At 38.4% G+C, this 16,129-nt stretch overlaps 1 protein-coding gene across 2 annotated transcripts in view; it reads left to right on the top strand.

Moving 5' to 3' along the window:
• dnajc10 (DnaJ (Hsp40) homolog, subfamily C, member 10) overlaps positions 1–14,828 on the top strand; it is a 53,806-nt gene extending 38,978 nt beyond the window's left edge. For both annotated transcript variants that reach the window (XM_073047062.1, XM_073047063.1), the window contains exons 16-23: positions 3,291–3,392; positions 3,483–3,638; positions 5,143–5,276; positions 6,717–6,770; positions 8,165–8,312; positions 10,753–10,875; positions 11,776–11,889; positions 13,136–14,828. In XM_073047062.1, coding sequence (XP_072903163.1) covers positions 3,291–3,392; positions 3,483–3,638; positions 5,143–5,276; positions 6,717–6,770; positions 8,165–8,312; positions 10,753–10,875; positions 11,776–11,889; positions 13,136–13,147 — 843 coding nt within the window. In that variant the 3' untranslated portion in view covers positions 13,148–14,828. The remainder of the gene's footprint in view (positions 1–3,290; positions 3,393–3,482; positions 3,639–5,142; positions 5,277–6,716; positions 6,771–8,164; positions 8,313–10,752; positions 10,876–11,775; positions 11,890–13,135) is intronic.
• The last annotated feature ends 1,301 nt before the right edge of the window (positions 14,829–16,129 follow it).

Below are 16,129 nucleotides of genomic sequence, written 5' to 3'. Positions count from 1 at the left end.
CCAGTCAAGGATAGAGATTTATGGCCAGTTGCAATAGCAATGTGATAGGATAGAAAGGGTCAAAGCCACACAGGGCTTTAAGCAAGAGGTGAACATTATAAATCTGATTTACTTCGGCCCCGCCAAACTGGGTAATCAGCTTGTGTGGATGCTGTGTGATGTCCCCGCCTCGCCAAAGAACAAACAGGACACCATATGCGATTAAATGATTACAGTTTATAAAGATTACTATAAGTAATTAATAACGATACAGTATACATGAAGGAAAAGAAAATAAAGAAAAGGCGCCAAACTTATCAAAGTCCAAATCACTTCATGCACAACCGTTGGAGCTCAATTACTGAAGTCTTCTGGCCACCATTCGATCCCCTCCGAACTCCTCGACTCGCAGCTCAGGACCACCCGAAGTGGTCAACCAAGTACATCTATCTTCATCTTCTCTCCTTGGGGTATCTCCTGGCCTTGGACCCCCGCTTGGGGTCCGTTCCTCACCCAGTTTACTGCATCGCGTCCTCTCTCTCTCACCCCCTCGCGCCGATCTCCCCAAAAGCCCGCCAACAATAGCTTACAGACTCAGAAGAAAGAACAACATTAATCCCAATTGGTTTACAGAGGAATACAATTCTCGTTATCAGTAAATTTCAACCCAAACAAGCTTCCAGCACTCTCTCACAACAAAGAAGCAGTCCTACTTTTAACAAAACAAAAGAAGCCATTTTGATTAACATGCGCAGTAACAAAGAAAAAGAAGAAACCCCCCCCCCCCCCCCCCACCCTTTACATCTGGAAGACTGGAATTAGTAGGTGCCTTGACCAGCCCGTCAAAGTACTTCATGATGGTAGGTATCAGAGCCACTGCATCGTGGTCATTAAGGCATGGTACCTTGTTTTTCTTTGGTACCTAGATGATAATGGTCTTAAAGAAGGTCGGATCCTCAGACTGAAGCAGCGAGAGTTTAAAAATGTCTGCAAATACTCGGACAGTTGATCTGCACAGTGACATGGCCGGGTACACCATCCATGCCAAATGCTTTCCGTGGGTTCACTCTCCAGAAGACTGATTGTGCACCTGCAATGGTGACTGTGGGTTTAGGTGCATTGGAGTTTGTCAGGGTGGGTGGTGACATACCCATCCCCTTCTGCTCAAAATGTGCATAGAATGCATTAAGCTCATTGCGAAGGGATGTGCTATTGCTGCCCAACAGTTCTGTAGACTGTTATAGCGTGTAAGCCTGCCACAACTGATGCCTGGGCTAGGACTTGATATTGGACAGTAATTGTCTCTTGGCATCTCTGATAGCTTTACTGAGGTTATATCTTTATTTCTTGTAAACAGTCATAGTTACTTGATTTGGATGTTGTAGTCCTAGACTTCAGCAGGGAGCAGATCTCCCAGGTTATCTGTGTTTCCAGTTTGGGAACACCTGGATTGTCCTCTTTGGTACATACTCCTCAACAAACTTGTTGATAAGTCTGTGACAGTTGTGACAAAAATCATCTAAGCTAGAAGCTGAGTCTTTGCACATGGACTATTCTACCAACTTAAAGCAGTCATGTTGAAGTTCATCTGCCTTCATACCAGCGCTGTACGACTTTCTGTACCAGATCCTCATGTTTCAGCAGCTGTTTGCATGGAGGGAGCTAAGCCTGGTGGTCTGATCTATCAAAGTGTGGATGGTGGTGTGGGGGGGTGGAGGTGGTTGGCTCAGTAGGTATCTTAGATGGTTGTATAGCAATGATCCAGGGTGTTTGAGTCTTGGCTTCATATCCGTCTGAGGTGAGATGTAGACAGCTGTCAGGATAGCTGAAGTGAGTTGCTGTGTCAGGTAGAATGGGTGACACTTCATTGTTAAATATTTGAAGCAGGAAGAGTGGGAACTCACCAAGAACATCACGTCCAAGCACTGAGAGGTGTTAAGAGGCCGACCCCTCTCCCTCTAACTTTACCTAGGGATACTCTGCCACAGCTGGTGAATTGAGAAGTTCTCAAGTTGTATGGTGCAGTCAGATGAAGTATATGGTAAGCCGTGTTTCGGTGAGACATAACACACAGCAGTCTTTCAGTTCTCTTTTGTAGTCCTGTCTTGCCCTTAGTTTATCAACTTTGTTTTCAATGGGATGTCAGTGAGTACTATGCTGGGCAGGGGGCTCTTTCATGTTAAACCCCTTCTGGGGCATAGGCTGCCAACAGCAGCCAGCCAGAGTCCTCTGTCCTGAGCCGGCCTTTCAAGATGTCCTCAAGTTTATCCTATCTTCAAAACCTGAGCCTCTGTACCTCCCTCTGCGACTGGATCCTTGACTTCCTCATCAGGAGACCAAGTCTGTGTGAATTAGAAATAACACCACCTCCTTGCTGATAATCAACACTGCACACCTCAAGGATGTGTGCTTAGCTCACTGCTCTACTCCCTCTACACCTACAGCTGTGTGGGTGGCACAGCTCAAAGGGCATCTATAAATATGCTGACAACACAATTATTGTTTGCGGAATTTCAGATGGAGGGGTACTGGAGCAAAAGGGATCAGCTGGCTGAGTAGTTTTGCAGCAACAACCTTACACTCAATGTCAGTAAGACCAAAGAATTGATTTGGACTTCAGGAAAGGGAAGTCAAGGGAACACACATCAGTCCTCATTGAGGTATCAGTAGTAGAAAGGTTGAGCAGTTTCAAGTTTCTGCGGGTTTAACATTTAGATCCTGGGGCCAACATATTGATGCAATTACAAAGAAGGCACAACAGCCTCAAAGAGGCACCGTCCATCGTTAAGGACCTCCATCACTCTGCACATGTCCTCTTTTCATTGCTACCATTAAGGAGGTGATACAGGATCCTGAAGCCACGCGCTCAGTGTTTCAGGAACAGCACCTTCCCCTCCACCACTAGATTTGTGAATAAGCACTGCCTCATTATTTTTTCCTCTCTCTTTGCACAACTTACTTAATTTATATACAGTATATATAAAAGACCTGAAGTGCCACCTGCACTAGAAGGTAAATGACTGCTGAAGGACCTGGAAGACCTGAAATGGATTCAGCTGGCCTGTAAGTGATGATGTAAACTTTGAAAGGCCAGGGAACCAAATGGTCTTGAGGCAGGTGAGAAAAACATTGTAGTCAACAGTTTAGGGAATAGCTGGGGATCTGAAGGCAGATAGCCATGGTGAGCTTTGGAAATGAAGTGATGGAGAATAACTGAAGAGAGAAGAACTTCTTATACAATAATATGTCTGGGAGACGAGGCTTGATTGGGGGAAGGAAAGTTCAGGATTAATAATTTTGTTTCTTTCCAGCATGGTATCCAAGCTTATCCAACAACTTTAATATTCAACCAGTCCAATGTTCATGAGTATGAGGGCCATCACACAGCCAGTGAACTTTTGGAATTTATTCAGGTATGAAGCTTTTTTGCAAAATGAATTTGTTTTAGTAATTATTTTAAGTTAGCTAATAAATTTTGTTTTGTTATCTTTATTTACTTACAGGATCTCATAAATCCTTCAGTTGTTACACTGACACCAGAAAACTTTGAAGGATTGGTTATAAGGAGGTCACAAGATGAAGTATGGATGGTGGATTTCTATGCTCCATGGTGTGGTCCTTGCCAAGCACTGATGCCAGAATGGAAGAGGATGGCCAGGGTAAGTAAATCACTTTTATTTTGCACCTCCTAAAGGGTTAAATTAGGCTGTTATAAACTCATCTTCATTCAAACTAAGGAATTTTGCAGGGGGAAAAATACTCAGCTTCAAACTATTTGAACCCAAATTTGGTTGATGTGACACTAATTTATCTGGAAAAAACTTTCAAATTAATTTCTAATGATTTGAAATTAGTTAGAGGAAGTAGTACAAGCTGCCAGGTAATGGATATGTTATAGATATAACCAGCATAAGTTAACAAAAGCTTTAATTACCTTAAATGTAACATAACTTCTATGATAAACATAATCACATTATTGAAACTTAAGAGAGAGAAGAAAGAAATGAAGTACTGTTAAGACTTTTCAGGTTGGTTCAGGAACCTGATGACAGAAAAGACTGTTGTTGAAACTTGACATGTGGGTCTAAGTGGCAGCATCGAGAGAGGGCACAACCTGGATGGCAGAGGTGCTTAATGATGGATGTCATCTTCCTGTGACATAGTGTTTTGTAAATTTCCTCAGTGGGCCATCAACCTGTTAAAATTCATTTTGTCAAATCAGTGTAAAATCAACTTAATAAATTAGTTCTGCTGAGATTTGGATTGAACTCAACATGGCTAAAGAAGATATGGGTACTAACCTTTCTAAAGTAACTATAACTATCCTGATGGAATAGGCAAATGAACTAAGCATCCTGATCATCCGCACCCCTGTGAGCAATTATTATGATTCAAAAACAGACATTTGATACCATTTATGTCAGTCTCAAAGTTAGCAGTGGTATTTTTATAATGTACAGATCTCTGACCAGTTGATAAAGATGTCAGCATCTACTCACAAACAAGAGAAAATCTGCAGATGCTGGAAATCCGAGCAACACACAAAATGCTGTCTGGCCTGCTGAGTTCCTCCGGCATTTTGAGCATCTTACTCACTGGCTGTTTTGCATATCATTGAAGGCACAGTTTGTTTGTTTTTCCTCAAAATAGAGCATAATAATGTTTCAGAGCATTCTATGACAATTGTCCTGTAACAATAAACAGAATGTGTAGTTGTTTGAAAGCCTAAGTTACAAACAAACTCAGTATTGGATATTACAGGAACGCTGCTCAGATATTCTGCATCACGGATGCACCAAAAGACATATTGAGCCAATAGTATACTGGATCAACAGAATCAGCTTTTCCTGTGTTCTGAAGAAAGAGCATTCCTAATTGCACATTAAGGATTTGCATTCATTTAAAAAGCAGAAAAAATAAGGTAGTGATCCAATTTCCAATTTCGGTCCAAGATAGACAAATCTGTAAGGCTTTGAGGACCTTGTGTTGTAGACAATAAACTTTGTATTTCAATCCCGCCTGGTAAATTGGGTTTAAAGTGTAATTGTAGTGTATGTAACTTAGTAAGTGCAACACTCAAACATTTGTATCCAGTAGATTTCACAAGTCTCAATTTTCCCCAAATTACTTGAATACTAATGTGTAGCTGGCTTCTCTTTGTAGATGCTAAATGGAACGGTCAAAGTAGGCAGCATGGACTGTCAGAAGTACTATTCCCTGTGTCAGAAAGAAAATGTGCAGTCCTACCCAGAGATACGACTCTTCCCACTGAACACTAATAATGCTTATAAGTACCAGTATGTATTATTAAAAGCTTCTTTCCTTATGTATTTTACAACTATTTAATTCATAGTTAATTTAACCTCTGAGTAATGGCTTACACAAAAGTTGCATATTCTCATAATTCCTTAAGTAGAAAGCCTTCTACCTGTTTAGTATATACAGCTCTCAAAGTATTCCCATCAATTTCATTCCTCCACCTATTTCTTAATAAGCTGCTCTCTCTTGCAACCCCATTAATCCCTGCTCCTTCCCCTCCAACACTCTGTACCTTCCACTGACACGTAGGGTAACTAACCTACTAGCCAGCACATCTTTGGAATATGGGCAATAACCAAAATACCTGAAGGGAAGCGTGTGGTCACAGGGAAAATGTCCAACCTCCACACAAACAGCATCAGAGGTCAGAATCAAATCTGGTTGCTGTTGCTGTGAGGCAGCACCATTCCCTGTCATGCCACCCCAGAAACACTGATCCTTTATCTACTTCTGCCTCAAAGCTGCCTTTTTAATTCTACATTTCTGCTAACTTTGAGCATGTGATCCAGATGCTTTGTATGTCCAATTACCTGCCCAAAATTACAACAAATTTACTTGAGGAACCAGAAAGCTTAGCAGATTGGTAAACAACCTTTGTGGAAATTTTAATTGAAGCCTGGCGTGTAACATGATGTTGATTTTTTTTTCTACTCTGTAGAATGTGAAATCTGCTAATTATTGTGGTTTTAATGGTCATGCTTTATTGATTGTGTCTTGTTCTTGCTGTTAGTGGCCAGATACAGGATATATAGCTGCCAAAATTCAGCATTAAATTAATATTCCTTATGAAGATTGGTTGCATTTGGAAGTAGATGCTACACAAGAGTTGCACTTTAATTCTACATTAAAGAATTTACATCTATCTTTAAAAATGTACCCAGCAGGGGATTTTAATGTGTTAAATATGGATACAGTACATGGCAAAATTGATGGTCAAAGTTGATTAGTTTTTTCGAACGCAAAATCTACTGTGGGCTTTAGTAGACTAGTGGATGGGAAGCACACTGTGATTAAGTACATTTAAGGTGAATTAAAGATTATGAAATATTGCACTGGAGAGGTCAGAGATTGCAAAAATAAAGCCTTGAAACAGTTAATGTACTTGGAAGCAAAGCCTTGGAACAGTTCAGTGGTCTAAAGGTATTGTTAATATAGAATGAGCAATGAAATTAAATATGGGCAGACCTCGAGGATGCATAAATCTTTGCTTTAGTAGTCACCGGTGAAATACCAAGAGAAGATTACTGGGAATACTTGTGATTAAGGTAATCTTGGGCAGAAATGACTTAGTAAGTCTTTGATGGTTTTGTCATGCAAGTTAACCAACAATTTTACCAGGAATTGTTTTGATTCTATGATTAACTGCAGTAATTCTCAATCTCTTGAATTGAATAACAATTTCATATTTCTTCTTGCAGTAGCTATAATGGTTGGTCCAGAAATGCGCAATCTCTTGGGTCTTGGGCACTCAGGTAACTTTTAAAAGATTAGAAAAGGTTACCTTCTCTTGTCACTTGTACTTTGAAATTTGCGGTGAAATGCATCGTTTGAAACAAATCAAATCAGTGAGGAATTACTGGGGAGCCTGCTAGTGTTGCCATGCTTCTGGCACCAATATAGCATGCCCACAACTAAATTGTTTTACCGTACATCGTTGGAATGTGGGAGGGTGCAGGAACACCTGAATGAAACCCACTCAGTCACAGGGAGAATCTACAAATTTCTTACAAACAACAGAGGGAAGTGAACCTTACAGCTAGAGTGCATTAAACACCACGTTATGCTTTAAGCTCCAGCTGTAAGGTCAGAGTTCAACTCCGGCTTAAGATCCTATAAGATAATTTTTTAAATTAATACTTTCAAATATTTACTCATTTGCAGCTGACTAATGATCATGACCTGAAATGTAGTACTTCTCTGATTCAGCAGATGAAACAAGCTCACGATTGTCCTATTGTATTTAAACAAAAAACAAATTTAAATTCAAAAAGATCTGCTTTTCTGAGATAGAAGTATTAAAGATTTAAGCTTATTTTAAAATTGGACATACTTAATGAGATACGTACCACAATATTCATTAATTATGTCCAGAAAAAAGAAGTTACAACTACCATATGAGTGACCGCACTACATTGAATGAATTGATGAAGAACAATATATTGTGAGTGCTACAGATCTGAAAAGCAGAACGTCATTAATGTTTGGCTGATTTGGCATCTGCGGAGATTTTTAAAAAGTACATTATTTCTAAAACTAAGGTTTTAGAATTCAGAATTCTGATTATATGTTGTGAAAAGCCCAGTTTGTAACACTGTTTCAAGAAAAATCCATTGGAAGTGCCTAAGTGCTCAATTCTATATTTAAGAGGGAAGTATAAATGTTTTTCAATATAAAGCATTATGAAAATTATGGGGCCTGGACTATGAAAAGGAAAAGCTAATGATTTGGTAAAGAGCCTTGGTCAAGTAATTGGGAATTCCCGTTTCAATCCAAATTTATAAGTGATTGTAAGAAGATTTTGTTGAAGTATTTTAAAATCATTAAGAACTTGTGGGGTAGATATGGATAAAATAGATTTCTTGGGAAAAGTCTTTAAGGGGTCACAATTTAAATTATACAATATGACAAAGTAAGGTATTACTACTTTCTCTTGTAAAGTTATGGAAATCTAAAATCCGTTTTGTAGAAGAATTAATGGACAATGGACTAACTGAAAAGTAGGATAGGTATATTTTTATTAAGGGTGTCATGGGGTGTAGATCAAAAGCACATTAATGGAGTTAACATGCGGTTCAGCCATAATATCACTGAACTAGCACTCTAACTTTTAATTGATCAACTTTCATTTGACTTTTTCTTTATTCAGATTTCTTCCTCAAACCGCCATAGACTTAACACCAGAAGACTTTAAAAACAAAGTATTAAAAGGAAAGGATCACTGGGTGATTGACTTCTATGCACCCTGGTGTGGCCCTTGTCAGAACTTTGCTCCGGAGTTTGAACTTCTTGCTCGGGTAAATATCTTGTTATTATGATGTAGTAACCTGTGTTTCTTCTTTTTTACCATTTTTTCAAAAATAGTGTTCAAAATTTGTCTCTCTACATCTTCTTTTGATAAACTGTGGGAAGATATTTAATCCCCTTGTCATTCAATTAATGCAATGAAGAAGGGTCAGAAGATTGCAAGGATGGGTTACAAGTTCACCTACACTCTTGATAAAGACCATAAGACATAGAAGCAGAATTAGGCTATTCAGCCCATTCCATCATGGCTGATTACAAACATTATTATCCCTCTCAACCCCATTCTCCTGCTTTCTCCCCATAATCTTTGACACCATTATATAGAAAAGTACATTACCAGAAAGACCCTTCAGAACAGAATCATATTTATTATCACTGACATAGACTCATAGAAAAGTACAGCACAGAAACAGGCCCTTTGGCCCATCTAGTTTATGCCAAGCCATTTAAACTGTCTACTCCCATCGTCCAAGTCTTGAAATTTGTTGTTTTGAGGCAGCAGTACAGTGCAAGTTATAAAATTACTACAAGTTTCAATAAGAAATAAGTAATGCAAAAAAAGAGAGCAAAATGGTGAGAAAGTGCTCATGTGTTCAGTAATCTGATGGTGGAAGGGAAGAAGCTGTTCCTAAAGTGTAGAGTGTGTCTTTAGGCTCTAGTGCCTCCTCCCTGATGTTAGTAATGAGAAGGGGGCATGTCCTGAATGGTGAGGGCCATAGTGATGGATGCCATTTGACAACGTCCTCAATGGTCGGGAGGTCTGTGCCCACCTCAGAGCTGGCAAACCAGAGGGCAATGCCACCAGTCAGAATGCTCTCTATGGTACATCTGTAGAAATTTGCCAGTCTTTGATGACATCCCATGATGTCTGTGGTGACGGTGGTGCTAATTTAAACTGCATATCTGCCTGCTCTCGTCAATACTGAGTACACCATTTAAACAATCACGGTCTGGGTTCTAAAAAAGTATACATGTATGTCTGTGGTAATGCCTTCTACAAAAGCTATTTGGAGTCAGGTATTCCAATTAATGAGATGAGATTGGCGCTGTGGGTTGTAGAGATGCCTTGCCTTATATATCAAAAAAGACACACAAAGTCAGGTTACTGACAGAGCCTGCTCTTCTCAAGAAAGATCTCGTAATGTGCACCATGCCGCGATCAAACCAATTTTCAGAGTACCTTAGAAGGAGAATTGTAGAGATGCATGAAGCAGGAAAAGGCTACAAAAGCATTTCTTAAGACCTAAATGTTAATCAGTCCACAGTTGGAGGAAGTTCAGTATTGTTGCTACTCTCCTTAGGAGTGGGCATCCTGCAAAGATCACACCAAGAGCACAACGTACAGTGCTGAAGGAGGTGATAAAGAACCCAAGGGTAACAGCAAAAGACCTGCAGAAATCTCTTGAACTTTCTAAAGTCTCTGTTCACGTGTCCACTATAAGAAAAACACGGAATAAGAATAGTGTTCGTAGAAGGACACCACAGATGAAACCACTGCTCTCCAAAAAAAAAGATTGCTACACGTCTCAAGTTTGCAGAAGACCACCTGGATGGTCTATAATGCTTCTGGGACAATGGTCTGTGGACAGATGAGACAAAAGTTTTGCAGAAATGTACATTGCTATGTTTCGAGGAAAAGGGGCACTGCACATCAACAACAAAACCTCATCCAACAGTGAAGCATAGTGGAAGGAACATCGTGGTTTGGGGCTGCTTTGCTGCCTCAGGGCTGGACAGCTTGCAATCATTGAGGGAGTAATTCAAAATTGTATCAAGACATTTTACAGGAGATTGTCAGGATAACAGTCTGTCACCTGAAGCTGAATAGAAGTTGGATAATGCAACATGACAATAATCCGAAGAACAACAACAGATTGGTTTAAAAAGAAGAAAATTTGTGTTTTGGAATGGCCAAGTCAGGTCCAGACCTTAACCCAATTGAGATGCTGTGGCATGACCTGAAGAAGGCTGTTCATGCAAGGAATCCCATAAATATTGATGAACTGGAATAGTTGTATATGAAGGAATGATCCAACATTCCTCCTCGCTGTTGTGCAAGTCTGATCAGCAGCTACAGGACATGTTTGATGGTGGTTATTGCTGCTAAAGGAGGTTCTACCAGTTATTAAATGCAAGGGTTTACAAACTTATTCCAGCTTGGACTGTGAATGATTAAACAATATGTTCAACAAGGACATGACAAGTACAATTGTTAGTATGATAATAGCTTAGACAGATTATTTTTGTCTATTACTGTAATTTAGATCAAGATCAGTTCACATTTTATGAGTAATTAATGCAGAAAACCAGGTAATTGCAAAAGGTTCACAAACATTTTCTTGCAGTTACAGCTAATCATAAGACAAACTTACTATAATTAGAAAGAGGGCAAATTATTATTCATTTAATCTAAATGTCATTTTCTTTCAGACATTCAAAGGCAAAATAAAAGCAGGGAAGTTGGACTGTCAGAATAACCCACATACTTGTCAAACTGCTGGTATCAGAGCATACCCTACAGTTAAATTCTATCCTTTTCAAGGAGAAAAGAAGGTACTGAATTGTTGGTCTGAGGATTCGCACAATAGCCATTATGAGTTTCTTCACCTCAAAAGAGTTTTGCTTAGCAACCTGTTGGAAATGCAAGTTGACCATAGGGAAACAAGTGCAATGAGACAGCTGGGCAACAAAGGTTGGGACCATTGGCACATTCTCTGTAGCTGATGAGATTTGAAGAAGCAGAAAGGAAGCAAATTAGTCAAGTAGTAGTATACAGAAGGTGGAAAGAGATATCAGATTAACAAAATTGGAGAAAATGAAAAAATGTCATATTTGGGATTTTTGAAATCTAATAACTTGGTTCAGATGAGCATAACATTGGATGTTTCTTTTTTTTTCAACTTTCTGAACCTGAGAATTGATTGGTGTTGCATAACAAGTTATTAAGTTGATACTTGCTCTATTAAATTCCAGCTCCAATATTCTGCGAAGACTTTACTTTTAAGCCAAGAATAATATGCCATTTGGCAAAACCAAACGATGGAGCAAAATAAACAAACAGCTTTGCTTCAAGTTCTGTGGTCAAAACAGAAAACTAGTTAATGAAAAATTGCTTATAATGAGCCTAAATAATATTTTACCCTCTACGTCCTACACAAATGCACATGCTAATGAATATAAAATCCTTATCAAAAATTTCTAACTGGGGTCACGAGACTACATAGGGGCAGGTATAAAGCAGTATCCATTGTTTATTTTTAAAGACTTCCATTTTGATAAACAGTCTTGCATGATTTGTTGAATTTAGGAATTTGTATTATCAAGAGGTATGATATAAATTGTTATTTGAAATTAAAATTACAAATTTATAAACACTACCTGGTCATTAATGTTCTATCCACACTTTTTCATCTACAGTTTTGCTTAATAAATATGTAATGTTTTTCCTTGCAGAAGAGTGCTACAGGTGAATATATAAACAGCAGAGATACTAAAGTTATATCGGAGCTACTGAGAAAAAGGTTGGAGGAACTGCAGCCAAAGATAAGCACGTTTTCAACTGAAAAGGTAATCAGCTTTTATAAAGTGTAGAATAGATTGAAATGTCTGCACCACCTGAACTCAAGGTTAATTTATTTTGAAATAATCTAACATTTCTACAGACATTTTTTAGGAGTGAATTTTCTCATTACCTTTCTAAAAATGAAATGAAACCACACCAATTTGAAAATGATTTATAATATTTCATCTCATCCGCATTGATATTTACAATAGAAATGATCATTTATCAATGGATCAACATACACAAATTGCTGAAGGATCTCTGCAGACCAGGCAGCATCTATGGAAAACGAGTACATTAGATGTTTCTGGCTGAAGCCCTTTAGCCAGTCCTGCCCGAAACATCAACCATACTCTTTTTCCATAGAGCCTGCCTGGCCTGCTGAGTTCCTCCAGCATTTTGTATGTGTTGCTTGGATTTCCAGCATCTGTAGATTTTCTCTTGTTTGCAATTTATCATTGGATCCTTATTTTATACAATGGAATTCTGTAGCCTTAGCAATCTTGTTACTGTACAGTGGAACATAGAATCTTGTATATAGGCAAGGAAACTTAGAATGAGAATGGACCATTCAGCCAATTGAGCAATTTCATACAGGAAGTTGTATCGAATATAGATTTTCATAGATTTTCCCCAATTATCATATTTCCGGAGTGAGAAATAAATGATTGATTTTAATAGATATGCATGTTAATTCATTATGTGCAATGTTGTACAATGTGAGCAACCATGTTCTTCCATAACTATGATTGTGCTTGGCAAGAAGTAGTTTGCCATTGCCTTCTTCTGGCCAATGTCTTTACAAGACAGGTGACCCCACCCATTATCAATCCTCTTCAGAGATTGGCTGTCATCATTAGTCGCATAGTCAGGACTTGTGATATGCACCAGCTGCTCATTTGACTATTCACCACCTGTTCCCATGGCTTCATGTGACCTTGATCGGTGGGGAGGGGGGGTGCAAGCAGGTGCAAGACCTTGCCTCAAGGTGTCCTGCAGGCCAGCAAAGGGCAAGAACCCCTTGCATCTCCTATGGTAGAGACTTATCTCTACCCCACCCAATCTACTTATTAGCTGACACTAAAGCAAAGAATATGCAAATGATCCTTCAATTTAAATTGAAATACTTAACTTGCATTTGTTCTTTTGAAGAGTATGACCGATATATTTTTATTGCAATTTGATCTACAGGAGTTTAGTTGTTAAGTATTCTTTTGTTCCTCTTTGTTTATAATTCTTTTTCTTTTTCAGGATGAACTATAACATTGATGCACATTTCTCTATAGAAGTGGTAATGTTAACAGAAACTCTGCAATAACGTCAACAAATAATGAAATTGTATTCTGTTCTGGTCAAGGAATACTAGATGAAACTCTTACTGCAAACTAGGTTATTGACCCATAAGTGACTCCAGCAGAATGATGTGCATTAAAAGCAATTCTCTTTGGCAACTTTCTGAAGGATGCATTGATACCTCATTATTTTGGCATATATGTCAGTAACAGTTTTGTGTATGATAGTATTTTACAACTTAAAGACCTACTATATTGAAATATTCCTGAACTGTTTTGAATAGTTTATTAAGAATATCACTCCATTCGGTTAAGGTGATAAGCGAATTGGGAAATTGGAATATCATTTTACCAACTGTGTCTGCTGTACTTTGGTTTGTTCGTGCAAGAAGTTAAAGGAATCACTGACTGTATTATGCACTGATGTCAATGATGCAAGGACTGCTTTGTTTGTAAAGGAAAATGATTTATGCATGAATTCTAAAACAATAATCACTTGAGCTCTGGCTTACAAAAAATAGGTGACCTACTGTGTCCTATATGTGTAACTTAATTTGGAGAATACCTAATTTTTCAATTCTTAGTGTACTGTTTCAGAGAATAGTATGTTTGAACATTGCAAGTTAGTGTATAATTATGCTGGTTCTGCTGAAAGCCATTTAAATGTGTACACATTCATCTGTACCTTGTAGGTTTTGTGGATTTGGGTTTACCTATGTAATATTGGTGAAAGAATTTTACTTAGAAGCTAGAGTAAAACAACCTTATAAATTGAATAAGAAATACATTAGTCACTGATCAATTCCAAATGTTTCTCAGTGGTAATGCATTATCTGTGCTTCATTCTATTTAATCTTGTCTATTTCGATAACTGACAAGCTGCTAATGCATAATACTGTAAAATTATAAATTGTCAGATTGTATTTTGACTACAGTATTGAATTATGTGAGATGGTTTTCATTTTGTTTAATTGAAGAGTTGAACCTTTATTTCTTGCAGCGCAGGAGAATCTCCTAACTGCTTTTTGTGTGATAGCTTGAATTACGGCTTTCCATAGCGTAATTGTAGATTTAAGGTTGCTTTGGGAGGAAGTGATCAGAGCAAATTTGTCACGTTTTATGCAAACTCTGCAAATGTAATTTTCGAAATGAATTCTGGCTGTTTATTTTGACACAATGCAGCCGCACATCTTGAATAAGTTCCATTTTGTATTGGACAAACACTAAGAAATGAATTTTTAGCTATTTTGTGAATTGTATTTTTACATTTTCGAAGTATTTTTTCTTACTTCTTGGGTCTTCTTTAGTTGAATGTTTGACACATGCCTTAATTCATTTATGGTGTAGGGTTAGTTAGGTCAAACCAGCAAATTCATCACAGAAATTTTTCAAATATGAGTTGTTTGGTTGGTTGATAAGTAGATTTGAGAAATTCTGTGTTAAAGTGGTATTAAAAGATTTTTTTAAAATCTAGTGAAAAGTTCTGCATTTATTCTTTCAGGAAGCAGATAACCTACCACAGTTTTAGTATTGTCTCTTTACATAGATGTTCAGATAGAACAATTGTAAAATGGTTAAGGTATTTTGTAATTCCATTTTCAATGGTTTCTACAATTGTTACAACTTAATAAAGCTGGAATATGGTTCTTAAATATTGGTTCCTCTTTGAGCATTCTGCATTAGATACAGACTAAAAACTCTAAGATGGCTAATTAAGGTTCAAAGTAAATTCATTTTCAAAGTACACATGTATGTGTCACTTTATATAACCCTGAGATACATTTACTTGTGGGCATACCCAATAAATCCAATAACCACGATAGAATCAATGAAAGACCAGTGCAGAAGACAACAAACTGTGCAAATACAAAAAGAAAGGAAGGGATCAATATAATAAAGAGAACATGAGGTGAAAAGTCCTTGAATCTATAGACTCTGAGTCCTGAGGTTCCTGCATCTTAGGTTCCCAACCTTTTTTTTTAAAAAAATGCCTTACCATTATCCGACGGGTACATGTTTCCCAGGTTGGGAAACCCTACTATGCCTTTTTCCTAATGGCAACAGCAAGAAGAGAGCATGACCTGGGTAGAGAGTGTATCTGTGATGGATGTTGCTTCCCAGCAACATAGCCATGTATAAATGTGTTCTTTACCTGTGATGGACCGGGCAGTAATCACTACTTTCTGTAGGATTTTCCATTCAAGGGCATTGGTGTTTCCATACCAGGCTGTGATGCAGCCGGTCGATGTACTCTCCACTACACACTTACAGAAATCTGTCAGTTTTAGATGTCATGCCAAATCTTCTCAAACTCCTAAGGAAGTAGAGGTGCTGCCGTGCTTTCTTTGTAATTTCATTTACATACTGGGCCCAGGACAGATCCTCTGAAATGGTAACACCGAGGCGTTTAAAGTTGTTGACCCTCTCTACCTCTGATTTCCTTCTCTCAACCCCCCCCCCCCCCCCCAATGAGGACAGCTTCTTGGTCTGCTGACATTGAGTAAGAGGTTGTTGTGGCACCGCTCAGCCAGATTTTCAGTCACACCTTTGATTCAGCCAAGGACAGTGGTGTGTTGTCAACAAACTTAAATATGGCATTGGAGCTGTGTTCAGCCACACAATCATGTGTAAAGCTAGAAGAGCTGAAGCTAAACACAGAACTTTGTGGTGCAGCTGTACAGATGGAGATTGTGGAGGAGATACTGTTGCCAATCTGAACTGACTGGGGTCTGCAAATGAGGAAATCAAGTATCCAATTGCACAAGGAGGTACTGAGGCCAAGGTCTTGAATCTTTTTGATAAGTTTTGAGGGGATGATGGTATTGAATGTCAAGTGGTAGTTGATAAAGGGCATCCTGATGTATGGATCTTTGTTGTCCAACTGTTCCAGGATTAAGTGAAGAGCAAGTGAAATGACATCTGCTATAGATCTGTTGTGACATGAGGCAAATTG

This window comes from Hemitrygon akajei, chromosome 5 (genome assembly GCF_048418815.1).
Source record: "Hemitrygon akajei chromosome 5, sHemAka1.3, whole genome shotgun sequence".
Lineage (NCBI taxonomy): Eukaryota > Metazoa > Chordata > Chondrichthyes > Myliobatiformes > Dasyatidae > Hemitrygon > Hemitrygon akajei.
This window is presented reverse-complemented; position numbering and strand designations above follow the sequence as displayed.